The sequence below is a fragment of the Tetrao urogallus genome (genome assembly GCF_951394365.1).
Source record: "Tetrao urogallus genome assembly, chromosome: 3".
Classification (NCBI taxonomy): Eukaryota; Metazoa; Chordata; class Aves; order Galliformes; family Phasianidae; genus Tetrao; species Tetrao urogallus.
This window is the reverse complement of record NC_136815.1, coordinates 85,352,773-85,372,470: the sequence shown is the minus strand read 5'-3', so window position 1 is coordinate 85,372,470 and position 19,698 is coordinate 85,352,773. Positions and strand designations below refer to the sequence as shown.

Here is a 19,698-nt window from a genome sequence, read left to right as displayed (position 1 = left end):
TCCCAGTGTTTTGGGGAAAAAACAATATTCTTTAAAAATTACAAGATATAATATTTTATCTCCTTTGTTTACTCAGAAAGTTAAAGTTCTTAAACATGCATCACTTTATATTCTTGACTGTATGAGTGTCTGCTGATGGCTGTTCCAAGGTTTCTATTAAGTCAGGAGACAGCGAGTGGTGTTTTACTTGTCTTACTCTGACTTCCAGTGCCCCTAGAACTTGAACAAATAAGCTTGTTAGGAGCAGCAGAATGGTTTAGAATCTCTTTGAGGACCTCTGGGAGGTGCTGTGCCTGAAGTCTCTCTAACCAGCTCAGAAGCCCACTGCAGTGTGGGGATCTCGGACGTCAGCCCTTGTGCCAGCTTTCATCTCATCCCCCATGGCTTGTCTGTAGGCATCGCAGAACAAAGGTGAAAGGGAGGTTAAGCTGCTGGTCTCAGGAGATAGAGATGGAAACTGCCTGGCATATTGCTTTGCCCCTTCCTGCGGCATGCAGCCGTCCTGAGATCCCTGCTTCCTCCTGTCCGCCCTCCTCCCAGCCATGGAGCAGTTTCTCAGCGTGCTTCCTTCATGGCCATTCCTGACAGCTGCTGTGCATCGCAAGGGCTGCTGCCAGCGTGTCGCGTAGGAGGTGCCAAAATCCTTACCTTGGGCAAAGCCTTAGGACTGAAACAGAGATGAAATGCATTTGGCTGAACAATTTGTTCCATCACGTTGGGCTTTCATCTTGTGATTTGGGTTTGCAGCAATTAATTGAAGTGTTTTACCATCACTGACACTAGCCTCCTCTACTCAGGCAATAACTCTGCAAAGGGGCTGCAGGGGCTGAGCCTAACTGGCAGTGCAGCACTGCATCTCGAGCATGGCCTGTGCTGCTCCCACCCTTAAATTAAATTCTTAAAGTCTATTTATGACCACATTGCTGTTTCATATGCTAAAATCATTCCAAATATATGTTTATTTTATTTTCTGAGTTATTGATTTAACTGTCTAGAAGTAGAACCAGTGATGGAGAGGAGGGAGTCCCAGAAGCTCAAGGGGCAAATGCAGAGGAGATCTTGCAGAAGTTTGAGTTCTCGCATTGCTTCAAGCTGCAATTGGTTAAAGAAGGGGGTTCAGCATGGCACTGGGTGTAGAGGGGAAGGTTTGGCCCCCAGGAAGAGCAGCTGCTGGCTGTGCCCTGACAAGAATTGCTTTTCCCTGAACATTATGGCTGAAACCTACCCGAAAGTTGATAGATATTTAATTGCTCTAAATGCATAGATCATTGTTCAAGTCTTTAGTAGAAGGAAGTGGCATGCCAAAGCAAAAAAGTCCTTGTCAGCAAAAGGGTTGATAGCTTGACTGCTGGAGCCAGCTGATGGATGATCCTAGAGTTAGGGAGGGCATGTTCACTGAAAAGTTAACTGAAAACGTGGAGTGGATGTAATTTAAATGGTTTAATTCACGTACCTGTCATATGTGACATGAGTTCTTGAGGAATGCGTAGCATTGAGCTCAGTTATTTTTTTCCCAGGCCTGAGGGAGGACTTCTCAACACCCACTTCTGCTCGTTGTGTGGGAGCAGCATGGGGCTGCGTGTTTTTCAGCAGAGGAAGTTTTTGTAGCTCATGTCACATTAGGAAAGACGCTGCTTCTGCCAGTCTGGAGGGCTGCCCGTGCTCCTGGCACAAGTCACGAAAGGCAAAGCCTCATTGCCATGCGTTCGGGTGTTAAGTGGGGCTGTGCAATTAGAAAGGTGCCGTTCAGCGGTTGCCTTTCACGGCTTTTGTCACACGCGGGCAGAATCAGAGACAATAACGCGGAGGGTAACCTCCTCAAAAGGGCTTCCTGATGCTCCTGGTCTGTGCGCCATGTGCTAGCAGTGGCCTCCTCGCAGTGAGGAGCGCGGGGGCAGCCGTGCCCCTACTCAGGACGTGGCATCGTGTCATATCTGCCTGCTGACACGGTGAGCCCTGCCTGCTCTAGTCATCCGCCTCTGCAGATCTGCAGGAACCACGCTTCATTAGAGGAAAAGTGTGTACCAAATGTTAATCAGGGTGCCGTGTTGCTGTTGTATCCAGTTTCATGCAGATAGGCTGTTTTCAAATGAGGCAGTCTGTAAGGGTTTCCTAGAAATGGTAACGCATATAGGCAGGCTGAGTGCTAAGCCTTGGGTTTTAGCTGCACAGCTCTTCTTTTTAAAGCTCCAAGTAGTCACTGCTAGCAGTGAAACGTGTGCTTGTTTATTTGCCTTCTTGTTTTATTTGCGCATTCATACATTATATTTTCTTCCAATTAACAGACTCTTCCCTGCTTCAGCATGTTTGCCTTTACCTTCTTTCTCCCTCCTTCATTTATACTCTGTGGAGATGTATTTGCTAATTTTTTCTTTCTAGTGTAGAATAGCTGTTGTCTAGAGACATGCTGTTAGCACAGCTTTCCCTCTCATGTTACTTAGAATACCAGAAAGGCTTTTTTTTTTTTTTTAATTATTTTTCTGTTTTTACTAATCTGCCTCATTCCTCGGTGCCAAGGTGTGGGTGCTTTTGAAGTCAGTATTTGTTGTTCTTTGTCCATCCTTTCCTAGCAGAAGCTTGACTCTGAAACAAGGTGAGCTGCATCGCCCAGTATAAAAGCATATCCCCGCAGTGCTGAGGATGGGAAACAGGGGTCTGAACAATGGGACCAATGAGGGTGTACTAAGGTTAAGATGGATTTCTCAAATTCAGAAGAGGAAGAGATTGCCCTCACCCAGTGCTCGACTTGGGTGATAAAGGCTTAAAACACTAACTAGATGGCTTGACTTAATTCTTATTTAACAGAGGAATACGCACCCTCTGTCTTATAAGGGGTCTCTTGTGAAGAGCAGGACAAATATGTTGTAACAGAGCCTCTAATATTTCTCCCTGTGTCAAATAGAGTTAAATCAAATAACAGTGGAAGAAACAAACCATTAAAAAGCAGAATGCTTTCTTTCACAGGCACGTTGAGGGTTTCTTTTTCTGTCTCCTCTCTTGGGATATTTCCCCCCTGGTACTCCATTCAGCCATAAAATTCCCCAGAAAAAGAGAGGACAAACAAGACATGATGGTTTTGGCATAAAGAACAAAGAATAACGTATTCCTGTGTCACTGATAATTTTGTTAATACCTGAGACCTGATTCAGACTTTATCATGGTGATGATGCGTGTTTTTATATTGCTTGCTGCCCTTCCCTGAGAAGAGATAAATTGCACTTCTGGAGCTGTTTGTGCTTGTAATTTCAAATAAAATGTACATTTAATTCATTTTCCAGATTGCATATGCTACCACCAAGCACTGGTAGGAGATGTCCTGCAGGACAGATGTCCTTGGCATAGCTGCAAATCGAAAGGCATTTGGTCTCGTCGGGGAGAAATAAAGCCATTCTGGCTGATGCCAAAACCAACATGAGGCACACACTTTTTTTTTTTTGCTGCAGAACTTCAGCACTGCCCCTCACGGTGCACAGTGTACACCAGCTGGACACCCCTGGGCTCTGTACCTTGGAGGCTGCTCTCACCAGCCCTGCCTCGTGGTTAGGCGAGCTGCTCTGCACAGCAAGATGAAACCTGCTCCAGTGCCACCAGCGAGGCTGACAGGAGTGCTGGTCTCTGCCTCCCAACCTGGCCCTCCTCCTGGAGATGGTTTTTCCATGCCTTTTTCACCACTGTCCCTCTGAACAGCAGAGGTCTGTGGCTAGGACCTTGCAGAGCAGCATTTTGGGCAACACACAGGATGAGGGTGCTAGCAGTGGGTGCTTAAGGTGCTATAAAATTAGCAGTGTTTCTGTTTGTCAAAACTTGTGACCTTTGCACGGCCTGGTACCTACTTATTAGAAAAGCTGCCACTCTTCCCTCATCATACCACTCTGCTAGCAATTGGGAGAGGCTCAATAGTGATGTGTTACTGATAAAACAGATAGGGAGCAGCTGGTGGGCTGTTTGCCATCAGCTCTGTTTTCTCCATTCTTTTGACTTCATTCATTACAGCCCTAGGTTGTTCTAGACTTTGGGACGCAGCACAGCCACTTCAAGTTCCTTTGTTTTTGCAATTTTTTATTATTATTATTTTTTTTAATTTGGAAAAAGCAGGCAGAAATGCAAAGTAGCTATTTTTTGGCTTTAACTCTGATGTAGCTCCTTTGATCTGTAAGATGGGGATTTAGGAGAAATCTGTTCCACCAGCATTCAGCAGTCAATGTTACTGCTTCTATCTCGTCTGCCTGTGATGAGTCCTGCCCTCCTGCTCAGCTTTGGATTCCTGCTTCCAAACCTGTCCAGCCCATGCAACCAGGGTGCCCAGGCTTACCTCCTCCAACTCTGTCTTGCAGTGTAAACAAATAAAGGTGCCTACAGTGGCCATATGTCTTGCTTGGGGGAAGCAGGTGGGCTGAGTTTTTCATTGCATCCTTACAAGCTAAGAAATGTCTTTAATCATGGAGGTGTGTCCCTTCAATTTAATTTTTTTTTCTATAAACTTAAAATAGTTGAAGGGTTTTCTCTGCGTATGATATGTTGCAAATATTGGTTCCGTTTTGTTGTTATTATTTATTTCTTCCAGATGCATATTTAATAAATAAAACTGAGGCTTGAAGTTTGTGCTATGGCCTGGGGTAGTTTTTAGGCAGAAGTAAATTAGGTTTGTTTTTGGCTGCTATTTTCTTGTTTCTACCAGTGTATTGCAAAATAAATGAAAGGGAGGGGAGGAGATCCAACAAAATGAAGAAACCAAACCAAAACTTACAAATGTTGTGTTGAAGCAAGAGAACAGTGTAATTAATGGTGCTAAGAGGTCCTTGATGTATGCTTCTATTTAGGGACCAAAGTCACTTGGCTTGCTTAATAGCGATTTTGGATGGAGATGTAATGGCAGTAAGGAGCTTCCTTCAACCTGTGTTATTTAATCAGTTCTCTTTGGTGATCTTGTCTTTTGACAGGCTGACAAAACCATCTTGTGGTGCAATGTCATTCATGCTTGGCTTCCATAGTAATGATGTATATCTACATCTAAAAGCACCGTCCCAGCCGTTTTATACGAGCTGTTTGCTAACAGTTTTTGGCATAACAGAACTACTTGATGCATATGCTCTGTTACGTTCCACAATCAACCTAATGCCCAGTGGCTTGTCATCTGAAAAGCCCTCGTAATGTTAATTACCATTACAGCAGCAATGCAGAGCATCGTGTGCTATAAACAATGACTGTTTTGTGCTACGGTTAATTTATTTAGAGGCAGAAAGCCGCTGTAGTTCTGCATTCCCGAGTGAGATAAAAAATAGCATTTTTAATGATACATACTCCTCTTAAAAAACGGGAAGATAGGTATCTCTTACCCTAGATAATTTTTCTTAAATTACGTTAGCACCGTGAAAACCCAGTTCTTTAGTCTCTAAGACAACCGTGGCATGAAAATAGGCCTTATTTTCCAGGCGTGTTGTCTGTTTAATATGTAATGTGATACCTTGTCATGCTGTGACAACGTGACAGATGGCATTTGCACTATAAAACTAAATTATCTTTTGTGCATAGCTATACAACAGCTAAATACAGTAACTCTGTATGATGTGCTGATTAATGCGGGCTGTTGCAGATGTTTTAGAGATACCAGGATGGTTTAACTTGGCATCAGATGATTAATGGTTTTATTTAACATGCCTACCAAGGTTTTGGTGGTGTTTCATGGCTTGTAAGGGCTTTTTGGAAGTGGATATTTAGAGTTACGGACAACGGGATGTGAAATTGTGTTGTATTGCAGCTGTTTGTCTGTTACTTTGGGAAAATGGGCAAGGACTGGTGGTGAGGAATCCTCACAAGTGACTGTCGGGCAGTGAGTTTGTGAGTCTGTGCTCAGATGGCACCTGCTTGTCAACCATGGTGCAGGTGATTAATCCCTTTCTACCTAAGCAGTAGCATTGCTGTAGAGTGTGGTCAGCTGTCCTAAAAGGGATGCTGCAAAAAGAAGGGAACCAAATTGCCATTTATATGTATTTATACTCCCAGAAAGCTTTCCTGTGTAATGCCAAGGCTGTATGGCTGAAGCTGGGACAGGCGTTTTACTCCATCAGCAAAGAAAACTTCAGCTGTGTGCTGACATAGCTGAGATTTGTTACTATTACGTACTGTTGCATGCCCTCATACGTAATGCTGTCATCCTGGTGTGTCCAGAGCGCTGCTGCTTCCAGTGAATCCACTTTTTTAAGCTCCTTGTAAATTGTGTTTATTTGTTTTGCCAATTGCCCTGGAAACTGGGGCCTTTGTACCAACCAGCCTGCAGCATTCAGGGAAGAATGCAGGAAGCAAGTGCATGGCTAGGCACGCGTGGGGTGAGCTGTGGGTTTCACATGGAGCTGAGTTCTGCTGCTCGGCTTCCCTGCCTCCAGCCATCTGGGAGGGCTGGCTGGCATGAGGCCTCATCCCGGACAGAAAGCTGTGAATAAGATCGTGTCGAAATCTCCCTTATTTAGGTCAGTTTTGATGTCTCTGGCTTTCATTTGTGCATTGTTGACTGCAGATTTTCTCTCGAGGTGATTCTGTGGGCTGCCTGTGCCCGTGAGACTTTTTTGTTTCTCGAGCTGTTTGAGCATGGGGAACCAAAGTAGGTGCTGCTTTCTTGTTGCCTGAGGTCATGGAAACGTTCTGATTTGGGCGCCTCATATTAGAGTAAGTGATGCAGAAACCGTGTTTTGGAAACATTGTCAAAGCCCTTCCAGCCAACCACGTTGTCCAGCTAACCGCATGATACTGAGATTTGTTCAGATGCTCCTCCTCTTTGGTTTCCTGACTATAAAGTAGCTTTAATAATGATGAATGTACTGATAATTGTACTTTCACCTACACTTAAATCTGCCTAACCAACCTCAAACCCTCCCTTGCTTGTACTTTCTACGTCTTGCCTTGTGTTGCTGCTTTCTGCTTTTGTCTTCCTTCTCTCTGTGCTTTCTACAGCTCTGCTGTGCATCATGTATATATTCAGAGAGCCTAGTGCTCTTCAGGCCAGCTCTGTGTGTTTCTCAGGCATCCAGAAATGTGTTAGGTCCAGCTCAAGAAGAGAGTAGTAAATTGCTGCTAGAATTGTGTGTGCATCAACAAAAATGGCACAGTTAGCAAATCTGAATCAGTACAAGTGAAGTTCTGCCACACAGGAATTGTAAGTCTGCTTGCTAGACTGTTGTGAAAAGCAATCTGCTGAAGTCCATGCGAGCCCCCGGATGTAAGCTCATTTAAGCTGATTTAACTGTTTTTACAAATGCCATTTTTCGGTGAAGGGGCCATCACTGGAGAAGGCTCAGTAAAGACCTCTGCTCAAATGGAGTGATGGTGGGACAGCCGAGGAGGGAAACCAAACCAACAAACGTGCCTGTAGCCACAGATGGGATCAAAGCCCCTCAGAATGTGAAAGGCAGATAGAAGGAAGGCGGCAGCAGTGCAGTCTCTTAACACCAGCGTGCAGGAAGAGCTCTTCTGCTTCCCCCGACTGTGGCAGAGTGGGTGTAATATTTGCATCTGTTGTTTTCCCAGTGCAGTTAGAAGCTGATTTCTTTGGCGTGTGTTTTTAAATAGCGTGCAGTTTACTATCACGGGTTATGCAGAAGTTTACCAAAGAATTCAGCCAAACTGTGAAGGTGGAGATTTATGTGCCTAAGAAGCATTTTTAAAAGATGTTGATGTGGTTCACTTTTAAGCCAGCCTCTTTAATTACTAGAAATTAGTAGTTGGCCTTTCATTTAAAATATCTAATCCTGTTCTGTTAAAGCCAGAATAGTCAATTTAAGGGACCATTTGATATGTGAATTTCTGCATTTGACTTAATTAAATAGCTCGTTATTAGTGGCTCAGTGAAAGCAATGTTTGTTCTGTTACTTTGAGCCATAAAGAGTTTCAATTCTTTTTAAACTTTGGCAGCTAATGTGTACTATATAACTATATGTATGAATTATTATTTCATATAAGTCATTTTCATGGGTGAAATTCTACACTGACTTACAATCCGTGTTGCTATACTTCCAAATTTAAATTAAATATGTAGTTTTGGAAAAATATGAACGAGTCACTTCATTTTGAAAACAAACACTCTCCTCTCTGTGCTACAGAATAAAATCTATCTTTCTCAGCTCTGCTTTATTGTGCCTGTTATCCAAGCCTGGTGTTTGGCCACAGGCCCAGTGGCTGGGGGAAGAAGTGGCAAGAGCAGAACTCAGTGGGAAGGGGCTGAGGCAGTCACAGGGTGCACCGAGGAGCAGGGCTCATCTGCACCCTGCTTTAGAGATTGGAAAGTGCAGAAAAGCAGCTGAGGAAGTTTTTATTTGTCTCTCTGATGGCTTGCTGGTTCCTTGGCTTGCTGAGTGCTCTGAAGTATCTGGATTAAAAAGTGGTTCAGCTCTTCAGGCTATGCAAAAGAGCATTTTCTTGCTTGGTTGCTTTTCCCTCTTTACTCCGTACAGTATGCAGTACTCTGCTTTTAAGAAATGTGAATGCCTGCTGCTTCCTAGTGCTTGGTTAAATACAGGGAGCCACAGCCATGTGGACAGACACGAGCTGCGCTCTGTTCCTGCTGTGTGCTCAGCCCACTGTGCCAGTGCCAGCACACTAAGAGCCACGGGGTGTGTGAGTGTCACCTGGCACATCCGTGGGGCCCTCACCTCATCCTGAGACACACCTGGGCTCCAGGCCCTTGATAGCTCCAGATCGATGCATGACAGACAAGAGGGTTCATTGCACATAGAGATATCAGGAATGCTGTTTGAAGGGAAAGGTATCTGGGGGCAAACAGAATATAGTTGATCTAAAAATGATTGAGTGACAGTAAACTTTATAACAGCTTAATTCAGCGTGTGCTTTCTCTCCAGTGCTCGGAAGGAGACAGCTCCCAAGGACTGTGGATGTCTGTGCCTTTCATCACTGCTGAGTGAATTTTGCAATTATGCTGACCCTGAAAAGCTATAGAATGTGACACCCATTCCCATTATTTATCTGTATCTCTCATTTGTAGTTTTATGCCTCCCTTCTAGGACACTTGTTTTAATTGGTTTCGCTTGACGATAGCTAACTTTGGTTATCTGCAATATTATGGCATTTTGGGATGGTGCTGGTTATGATGAATAATAGTAGGCAAACCGATATTTCTCCTTCTGGGACACAAATCATGCTTGTCTTCCAAGTGCACTGATAGTTTGGCAGGGAGAAAGAATGAAAAAGAATTGCCTTCCAAGTGCGTGCAAGTTGACAGCCCAAAAGGTGATTTTCTTGACTCATATACTTAAGTTTGCTGGGTTTTACATATGGCAGGTCTCCAGAACAAATATTGCTTTTGGAAAACCTATTCAAATTCTGTCATAAGAGTTAAATTACTGAGTATCAGACCTCAAATGATATGCTTGATTTAAACTTCTCTTGAGTTTTAAAAAAGTAAATTATATTAGCAGTAGTTTCATGGAAAAAGGCAAAGCAGAAGTTTATTCTTGTTTAGGAATAGATTTAGGTGTCGCTGCTTCCAATGAGGATGCAGTCAGCTGAACGTAAAATCTATTTAATGTTTTTTAAAAGGTCTTCATTGGTTTCTCTGGAATACAGCGAAGGAATGCTGTCACCTGTGTCGTATCACTGGGTGGCACTGTATAGGATCAAACTCTGAAACCTGCTAGGTCACAATTTGGGATCTCTTTGAAGGGAAGGAAATGCCAAAAGCAGTTTCACAAAAGAGGAATTAAAATGTAGTCATTGAGCTTTGCTGTGTCAGTCTGAGGCTGATTAGAAGAGCCATTTTAATGCTGAAATCAGTGCCTCGCTCCATCTCAACTTCTGTTTTGTGGTCTTCATATTGAGCATTAGACTAGACTGGAATCAGAAGGGCTGAGCACTTGGGATCCTGGTTGCAGGTCATACATCACACTGAGTCACAGTATCCAAGCAGCACCAAGCAAACGGCTCGAGGCGGGGGGGAGAGCATCAGGCTGGGCTGTGTGTGATGCTTCCAGCATGCCCCAGCATGGCCTTTGCTGTTGGGCTACTTCTGCCAACGAGTTCCCTTAAGCTGAGCTTGCCTGGATACTAGGTTATGTGATTAATGCTTTGAGAGTGCTAAGAGATGTTTTCCTGAAAACAGAAGGTCTGAAGTGGCATAGTGCTGATGCAATGCTTTTGATGTTGTTTGAACTGCTGTTATTAGTAAGCATTTTTGGTTTTGTTTTCTTACCAGCCCTGCTGCCCAGCTTATCTTGGAACCAGTCAGCCTGTTTTCTTTCTAAGGTGCGATTATAGAAAGTGGGCTGAAATGACCCAGAGAGGGCGGTCCTACCAGCATTTCTTGAGCAACTAAAACTGGGAAACAAAGCTCTGTTGTATCGTTTGCACAAGGATTTTGATGGAGAATTGAAAAAGCATTTCCAGAATGGAGTTGCAGCTGCTCTGGTACCAAGCACTTAAAACACTGAATAAATACTGAGCTGATAACATTGTTAGTAATATTCCTCTCTCCTGTTCCAAAGTCTACTGAGAAGTATACATGTATTTAATATACTGCTCTGCACTGTGTTCTGCACAGTGCACTGGGTGCAGGTTTGCACAGTTTAAGAAGGATGTAAAAGCATTAGAGAGCATTTAAAGAAGGGCCGTGAAGATGGGAAAGGGTCTGGAGGGCAAGGTGTATGAGGAGCAGCTGAGGTGCCTTTTGTGGTTCAGCCCAGAGCAGAGGAGCTGAGGGAGGCCTCATGGTGGCTGCAGCTCCTCACGAGGGGAGGAGGGGGTCAGCACTGAGCTCTGCTCTCTGTTACAGAGGACCTGAGTGAAGGCTGTGTCAGCGAGGTTTGGCTGGGGCACAGGGGGAGGTTCTTCATGGGCAGGGTAATTGGGCACTGGGACAGGCTGCTCAGGGTAGTGGTTGTGGCCCCAAGCTGCCAGCGTGCTCAAACATAGGGTTTGATACTGGGTGGTCCTGTGTTGAGCCTGGGGCTGGACTCAGTGGGCCTTTTGGGTTCCTTCTATCTGAAATATACGACTTTTCTATATGTTACTCTTTTAGTTCTTCCTTCAGTCTGAGTGGTGTCCGCTGTCTGTCTGCTTGTAATAGTTGTTGAACATAATGCTCACAAAGGGGCCCATCATTCTTCCATCTACATGACTTTGCTTGCTATTCTTCTAGCAGAGAAAAGGCACAACATAGAAGGTAACAGTGGCATATGTCCCCTGTGTTGTACACCTCAGCTTCTGATCTGGAGTTTCCATGTTTGAGTGATTCATTGTTGAAAGATTCTATGTTGAGAAATGGATGTTTACTGTTAACTCCTTTGGGATTAAGGATTCTTTAAAGGATCATAAATTCTAATAGTTGGAAGCAGCAGAGTGAATTTCAAGAAGATGACAGATTAACCAAATGGCAACTTAATTTTATACTGATCTACAGATAAATGAAAAAGATACTGTACTGTGCCAGTAAACAGGCATTCTGTTACACAGGGATGAGATTAACTCTAAACTGTGCCCCTTTTAGCATAAGGGATGTGACAAGATTATAAATGTGATTGCAGACACCTGTAGTAGAGTTGTTTGGAACTGGTGGCTCGCAGTTAACCAAATCAGAAGCATGCAATCAGCCAGTTTCTTATTGAAGTACCTCTGTGCAAAATCAATGTTATCAGCATATCTCTTTGCAAGACAATTGCTTTGGGAGTTGACTCTCTACCTGTAGTGTAACGTGTGAATTGTAATAAAATCCATTTGGCGCTGGAAATGCAGGTTTTGAATATTGTGTACTACTTTGTCATGTTTGCAGGACTTCTCACTAATGGCCAATCTAAAGGATTAGGACCGGGATCAGAGCAGCTGGAGAATGAAAAGGACGATGCGTCGCAGGTGTCCTCGACGAGCAACGATATTAGTTCTTCAGATTTTGAAGAAGGGCCCTCGAGGAAAAGGTCAGTAGTACATCACGATTAAAGATGCTTTGTCCCTTTTGTGCTACAAGGTTGTGATTATGTTATCAGTAAGGAATGATTGCAAATACTGCCCCACTATTAAAAGAGTTTCCAGTGTGGACTCCTTCTAGTAACAGTAGGAGTTTGTGCTTCATCCATCATTATAGATAGTACTTGCTGTTTGGGTTTGTTTTGTTTTGTCTTGTTTTTTGTTTAACTTGGAAAAGCAATAGATGATTGCTGAATTATATGGCTTGGTACTCTCTCTCTCTGCCTCCCCCGTCCACCTGTGTTGCATTTCAGGGACATATCCATAACTATATGCATGTAAATTCAAGGAAAACATCATTGAAGTAGTGTTACTCTTATTATTTTTAATTTTCTGTGAATTAAACCATGTCAAGTTTAAAAAAAAAAAAAAAAGCTTCTGAAAAGAGAAACTAGAGTTATGCAGTGTTGTGGCTATCTGATTGCAAAGGACTGCTTTGACATAATGCTGTGGTAAACTGCTTCTTCTTTCCTAGAAGTCGGTTATGAAGCCCTTGTTGAACTCTTACAAGTTCTTACCCTGAACGTGCAAAATGTAGGTTAAAATTGTAGGAATCAAGCCAATCTCTTACAGAAAATATGCTGAAAATGCAAGCAGAGGCTGGGAGTTGTCCTCTCTATGAAGTGAGAACCAAAACAGGCTGCCTGAAAAATGCTGTTTAAAAGATAAAATTGGAAAATGCTTTCTCAAACTCTTTTCCTTTGCACTCTTGTCACCTCAGTCCCAGGCCAAAACGAACTGTAACATAAGTTCTCTTTCAAACAAAAGAAGTGTTCTGTGTGACCTTATGATTTCTCTGGGAAGATGAATGCTCTCCTGAATGCCCCCATGTCCCCATGCCTCCCACTCCTTTCCCTGCAACTTCTCTGTTCTCCACAACTACAAACCCCAAATCTAGCTCTGAATATGCCTACTAGCTCTTCTGGTGAATCCAAATAAAATCTCTGCTATTTTGCTACCAGCAGAAATTCTGTAAGACTTACTGCATCCTACTGCAGGTCAGGGGAAGAATATTTGTGTGGTTTTTTTTAGCTTTATGAGTTAAAACAGAAGCTTGAGAATGATTTCTTCTTAGAAATGTAGGTAGAATAGCCCTGGGAGACAGTGACCATAATTTGATGCTGTTTCCACTGATGCTAGCATGTTATCTTCAGGAAGTTTTGCCGTCCTCTGTGCTTGCTCTGTCCCTTCAGTTCAGTGCCCTCATTTCTCAGCCATGCTGACAACCACTTGCAGGGTCATGCATTCAACAGGTTGAAGGAGCTGCTTAGGGTTAGAACTAATACCGGCAGGAAGATGGATTTAGGCTTTTTTTCCAGGGTTCTTTGTTTTTAACCTGTGTGAGTTTACATCTCTTGCTCACAGCATGGCTGCAGGAGCAGCTGCCAGTGCAACCAAGAGGCACCTCCTGCTCCCTTCTGGGGATGGGATGTGGGTGAGGAAGAGCAGGACGGGGCTGTCCCTTGCTCCCTCCCTTCTTCTAAGACCATGCACAGTCCACATCCCGAGAAACTGCATTTGAGCATTGTGGCAGAAATTTTTCTGAAGGACTATCTGCTAGTTTTGGCTGTGGGATTCAGATACTTGAGCAGCAGTTCAATGGTTTAGGCCCACAATTATTTCATTCACTGTTTCATTTACTCAGTCCTTCACACCTTTAGTGAAAAATCGTCAGGTACTTTCCAAGCTAGAAACAAAACAAAACAAAAAAACCAGAAGCCAAGATGGAAAATATCTTTGTTTTCTGAGGAAGACGAGATAGCATTTCAGTTCTTCATACCTCACAGTTCATTGAAATAGCATTAGTTTTGCTATTGCAATTACTGTGAAGGGAAGTGTTCCTGTTTTGTTTCCATTTACATCTAACTTTTGTCTCTCTTCCTCCTGAGCTTCCTTTTTGCAGGCATACATTTTCTGGGCTCCTTCTCATAAGCATGCTAAGTGTTCTGGCATCATCCTCCTTCTCACTTTTTCTTTTGCTGTGCATGTAATGTTTCCTTGGTCATGGTCATCTTAGGATCCCACAAAGAGTTGTGTCAGAAATACTGGGCAGATGAAAGATAACCAAGAGAATGAGGAGGGGGGACAGGATTTGAAATGGCTGCTGTTCTAAACTTGTCTGACAAAGAGAATGTCTATGACTGATCAAGCTTTGAGAGACTGTGTCCTCGTCTTTCTTTTGTGCTTCCTCAAAATCAAACTGTTAATTTTCTGTTCATCTATGAGTACAACTAACAGTGCTTTAGTGCTGAAACACACCTTGAAGCTCTGGCTGTCATGTGTACTTCATGCAGTTTTTCCCCCCTCCCCAGAATTGGAGTTGCATGGTTGTTTGTCTTCTAACTGCTCTTGTAAGGGTGTGTTTAGAAGTTTTAGGCTGGGATTTGAGCTTGCAGCTCTTCAGTATAATGACAAGCTGGTACTGTGTAGACCTATTCCCATCCATCCTGCCTGGCAATCTTCAGGCTTCCAGGTTGGGCAGTTCAGTGACTAATCTGGCAGGATTTTTTGATGTCCTTCCAGTGGGTTACTGGTGGGAAGATTAGTTGTTAATAGGCAGGTGGTGACAGGAGGTAAATCCTTACCTGCCTGTCTGGTGAAGGGATACCTCCTGACTTTCCCACATAATCACATAAGGTAACATTAGAGCCCCCAGCCAAGCACAGCTCTGGGTTTGTCACATCTGTGGTTTGGTCAGTTTCAGCTCAGAATCGGTTGAACAGCCCAATACATCATGAAGAGAGCATCACGATGGGAGGAAGGGATTCTGGTGAAAGTATGGTGATACAATGCTTCAGATTTTATTCAGAAACTTGCATAGAGAATCTGTCTGATGGACCAGGCTTTTGAATACCACACTGAGGCTGTAAATGCCTCAAACAAGACTTTATGGGGACTTTGCCAGTAATTAACACCTTTGTCTGGGAACTGGAGGCAGCTTTCCGTACAGCTGACTTTGCAGTCAATGGGGAAAGTCCCATTTCCATTTTTTTCAAACTGTAGGGTTTTAGATTTCAACAGAACATGCACTACGACCCATTTTCTGAAGCTAAGGTTTCAGCTGTGATTGCTTGGTGGTTCTAAGGAGGAACAGAAGTACACATATGACTTTGACTCTGTAAAGTCTCCAAATCTGTCACATAAGCCCTGCTTACAGAATAAATAGAGCTTGGGGGGACTGGCAGCAACAGGACTCCAAAGTACTTAGGTTTCTTTGAGTTTCCACTGTGAGAATGGAAAAGAATTGCTTTGGTCTGAGCTGTGTGTTACTTTTGTCCAGGTCTGGATGGAAGGGGGTGAATTTTAAGTAGAAAATACCGCTTTCAGTGTGTGCATTATTGTAACCTTTGGCAAAAGCATTTAAGTATTGCATTAAAAATGCTATGCGGAACCTGTGGTAGTTGCTGTGTGAGAGAGAGCAGGTGCTAGTTTATTTTGGGAGAGATGAACAAAAGCTGGATGGTCTTCAAAGAGTAAAGATTATTTTAAAAAGTCATAACAAAGGTAGTTGCCCCTGGAGGAGAAGTGTAACTTCAGTGTAACTGCGTGTTCTTTTTGGTATCACTCTCCAACTTGGTGCTCTGACTCTCAGTTGAGAAGGGCAATAGGTAACAGGCCAAAGGGGTTTGAGTCACTGTGCAGGATGATCTTGCATTTTTATGAGCCTGCTCTGAAGAATACATCCAGGGAAGTATTTGTAACGTTGTGCAGGAGTAGTTGCACGGTTTTTAGTAACAGTTGCTCACCTTACCCAGGAAGATATTTGTGCAGAGCAGCCTGGATGTGACAGTAGGTTCATCATTGGTGGCAGGAGGCTGTTACTTCTTCCTGTTACTATCCACTCTCATGAGCCCTTTCCCAGCAGTGCACGCGGGGAATTGCTGAATGCTCTTTTACTGCAAAGTTCTGTTAATACCAGGCTCTGAGAAGTGAGAGTGGTTTGTCTGATTTGAGTAGGCACTATGTTTTACATTATGTTTTTATGCTCAGTGTTAGCATATTTCCTCCAGTAGAGAAAAGGGTTTGTTTAGTTAGAGGGATGAAAAATCACGTTGAAGAAACTTCAAAACAAAACTCTGGGAAGAAAATCTGAAAACATTCACCAGTCCCCACACTTCCACTGTTGTGTCAGTTTTCCCAGTAGGAAGCCTGTTCTTCACTCCATGGCTGCTCCATGTTATTTCAGATTCACTCTGTGATAGTGACCTTACCCTCACCTGCTGTGTCAGGTGAAATTGACTCCTGTGGTTGACACTGGTGTGACTCTCTGAAAGCCTGGGGGGTCCCTGGCCCAGTTAGGATGTGGTTTCAGCTCTGTCCTTGCCTGTAATATTTTCACACTGGCCTAATTATTGACAGCATCCTGCACACACTGTTGAAGGTTAGTGCCTGGGAAGCGAAGTTAGAGTTTCCAAGCAGGGGAAGGAAGGATTGAAGTTGTTTGCACAGAATGTGCACAGCATTTCTCTCAGCTGTCGTCCAGTATTTTTCTGCATTACAGCTGTGCTTTGTGAGCAGCTGCTGGACTCTGCATGTTCTTGCTGTGTCCCCTGTTTCCAGTGGCCCCTGGCACCCTCTTGCAGGAGCAGCAGAGCAGATGCGCAGCTCCTGAGAGACAGCTCTCCTTGTTCTGTTCTGCCATAGGGAAAGTTGTTGCCAGTGAGAGGAAGACACAGCCACTGGGCAGCAGTAGCCTTTTAAGCCACCACAGCTGGATTGGGCAGAAATTGTTTATTAGGAACCCTCTGAGGTCTTTAATTAATACAGCTGCTTTTTGCTAACGGTCTCAAGCAAGCGTGGTTCTGTGTTACAGCAAGGCTAAGATGTGGGATATGCCTCTAACCCTTGCATCGTGCTGGCTTTTTGCTGCCTGCCCAATTTTGCTTTTCCTTTTATTAATTTTAGCTCCTGAAGTTGGCTCACTGTGGTGTAGACGAATGGCAAAGCTTGCCAAGCCAAAGGGATAGAATATGCAGCCAAGGAATAGGAGGAGCTGGTGATTGCATGGCTTCTGGACTGGCAGTGCTGCATTACACCTTTAACACAACAAAAAGCCAGTGAGGGTAGGCCAGGTTTTGTGCATTAAGTAACTGGTTTGTTGTAATCCTTTTCAACTGGGGCTGCAAAAGGCTTGTTTGCAGTGGAGCTGTCAAAAGACTGAGAGGGCTCAGGGTTGTTTTGGGTTTTTTTTTGTCGGATTGTTTTTATAGTTAATAATGAATAGTCTCTCTAGCACTAGACTTAGCACCTTCCATGCAAGACATAAAACAAGGTCAGTCATGTTCCCATATGCGTGTGTTTGTGAGGGATTGCTATTGAGTATTCTGGGCAAAGAGAGTGAACCATGTATTATGACTCAGGTGTGAAAGCAGGACATCACTGTAATAGCTAAGTGCTTTCCAGGACCTTTGCAGGGAGTTGTCTTTTCACTGATTGAAACACTGTAGAATGTATTTGCGTTCAGCCGTTGCCTGCTACCATATAATGCAATCCCACTTACCCATCAGGTACTTGCATTATCTTTTTGTAATTTTAGTAGGCTGTGCAAATCTGCAGTACTTGTTGGCTTGTGAAGAAGCACTGTGTTAATCCACAGTAAAAGCAAAATGGCAGTGAGATTTATGTATCATAATTTTATTTATTTTTTTTTTTTTACTCCCTCTGGAAATTCTTGTATGAGTGGAATATATTTTTAGCTCAGCACATTTATATTTAAATAACAAGCCTTATAAACAAAGCAATAATAGTCCATTCGAGTGGGTTTATGCAAGAGTAGCAAGAAGATGGATCACCTTCTTTATAATGCAAGTCAAGGAGATCATTCCATGTAGTATGAGAAGAAAAAAATCAGGTGATTAATGTTCGTTCAGCATTCTCGTCAGAAAAAAGCAGAAGTTGTTGATGTGGCTTCTCCTCTCTGACAGCCAAAGATATAACAAGGTGCAAGGATTTGGGAACACTTTAACTTTGTGGGTAGACAGCTTTGTAAACGACTTGTCCTAGTAGTGATTTAGAAGTTGTGTGGGTATGATTTATAGCAGCAGAGAAACATTAAGCAAACTCACTTGTCCTCACCTGCCACCCTCTCTTCAGGAGCCAGGGTTGCAGGAGGAGGACATTGTGATCTTGGGCTCCAGCTCCAATTCCCTGCCCTTCCCCAGGTAGTTTCCAAGGGAGTTTCCAGAGCCAGACCAAGCATGTACAGCTGGTTCTGTGGTCCCATCTCTGACTAATGCTCTTTCAGCTGCTTGATAACTTATCATCGTTTGTTTCTATTCATGTGTCTGACCCCCTGAGCATGACAGGCCAGATGATGGTTGCTTGAATACTGGGGAGAGGTTTCTCTGAACCAGTGTAGTAGCTAGCTGAACCTGCACTGAAATACACTTCTTACTAGCAAATTCCTATCAGAGGTTTTTGGATGCATGTCAGTAGTGCACTTAAGCCAGTGTTTTGGGGTAACATCAACTCTTTGTTGTGTCTGCTTTCTTCTGTCGTTTTTCCATGTGCATCTGTGCTGTTGTTTGGCCTTCTCTTACCTTGAGGCTACAGTTCAGCTGCTGCCAGCCCAGTGCTTAGCCTGTCATTACTAACGGCAAAGGAGGCATCTCTCTGATTTGATCCTTTTCAGAACCTTCTTGACTTTGCACCTCTCTGAAAATTACATTTTTGTTCCTCTCCTGTCCAGACAGTAAAAGCATTTGTGGCCAATCCACTTACATGACATTTCAAAAAGACAAGCTGATACTAGAATCATTTTATATTGAGGACTGTGTTTGAGCAGTCCATGAGTGCTTTCTCTTCCCAAGGCTCCATGCTACATCAGAAGAAATGTTACTTGTGATGGACTCTTCTAGGGATTCCATAACCTCAGCAGAGATGGCCTAGTTGCCCTACTTGGGCTATTTCTAGCCCTGCAGCTTGAATGGGGGAAAAAACAAACAAAAACACAGTTGTGAGTATTACAGATGAGTGTCTTTCCACTTATACCTCCATTCATAATTCCCCAAATTGAATTTAAAATCAAAGACAGGAGGGAAAAAAGGCGTTGGTTTGTGTTTTGAATATCACCACAATGCCTTGTTTGTTTGTTTTCTTTCAGGTTATTTTAATGAATGAGAGTCTGTTTTAAAATTTTGATACCTAGAATTAACCACGCTTGCTTTTGCAGTGGTCTTATTCTCCTCAAAAAGAAGAGATTAATTAAAGAGAAAGCATTCATCACCTTCAAGTATGGCTGAGTTTTCAGAATTAAATGGAACAGATTCAGTTTTCGAGTTTTAGAATCGGAGCTTAAAAAGATGTCAACAGATAAAAATAATTGTAGTGAGGATAGATGGCCAAAAATGGAAAAGCTGAAACCTGTTTCTGAAATAAGCATGTAAAATGCAGTCATACTTGTCAGGAAGTAGTTTTGCTTAGACGACACTTAATAACAATTATAGTGGTCTTTGGAAGGATTAGGAAGCAAAAGATATGGGGAGAGAAGTACAGTCTGGAGATTGTTGATGTTTTGTAATATGCAGTAATAGAGGGCTCCTAATCTTCTAATTCAGCCCAGTGTTTGGAAAACAAACCTGACTTGCCAGCAGTTATTTTTAGATTTATTTTTTCCTTCCTGGTAGACTGGATGTGATTTAGTTAGTAGGTTTCATTGGTATCAGTTCTTCATTGTCCAAACAGGATCTCTGAAGATCTTGCTGCTAAGCACACTAAGACCTAGCTTGCATTTTCACC

General features: G+C 43.2%; 1 protein-coding gene across 1 annotated transcript in view; it reads left to right on the top strand.

Moving 5' to 3' along the window:
* The window catches only part of JARID2 (jumonji and AT-rich interaction domain containing 2), a gene marked incomplete at both ends in the record, with an annotated part of 201,405 nt that overhangs the window by 99,830 nt on the left and 81,877 nt on the right, over positions 1–19,698 (top strand). Inside the window, one exon of the mRNA XM_079533628.1 lies at positions 11,771–11,912. Within this exon, the coding sequence (XP_079389754.1) occupies positions 11,771–11,912 (142 nt within the window). The remainder of the gene's footprint in view (positions 1–11,770; positions 11,913–19,698) is intronic.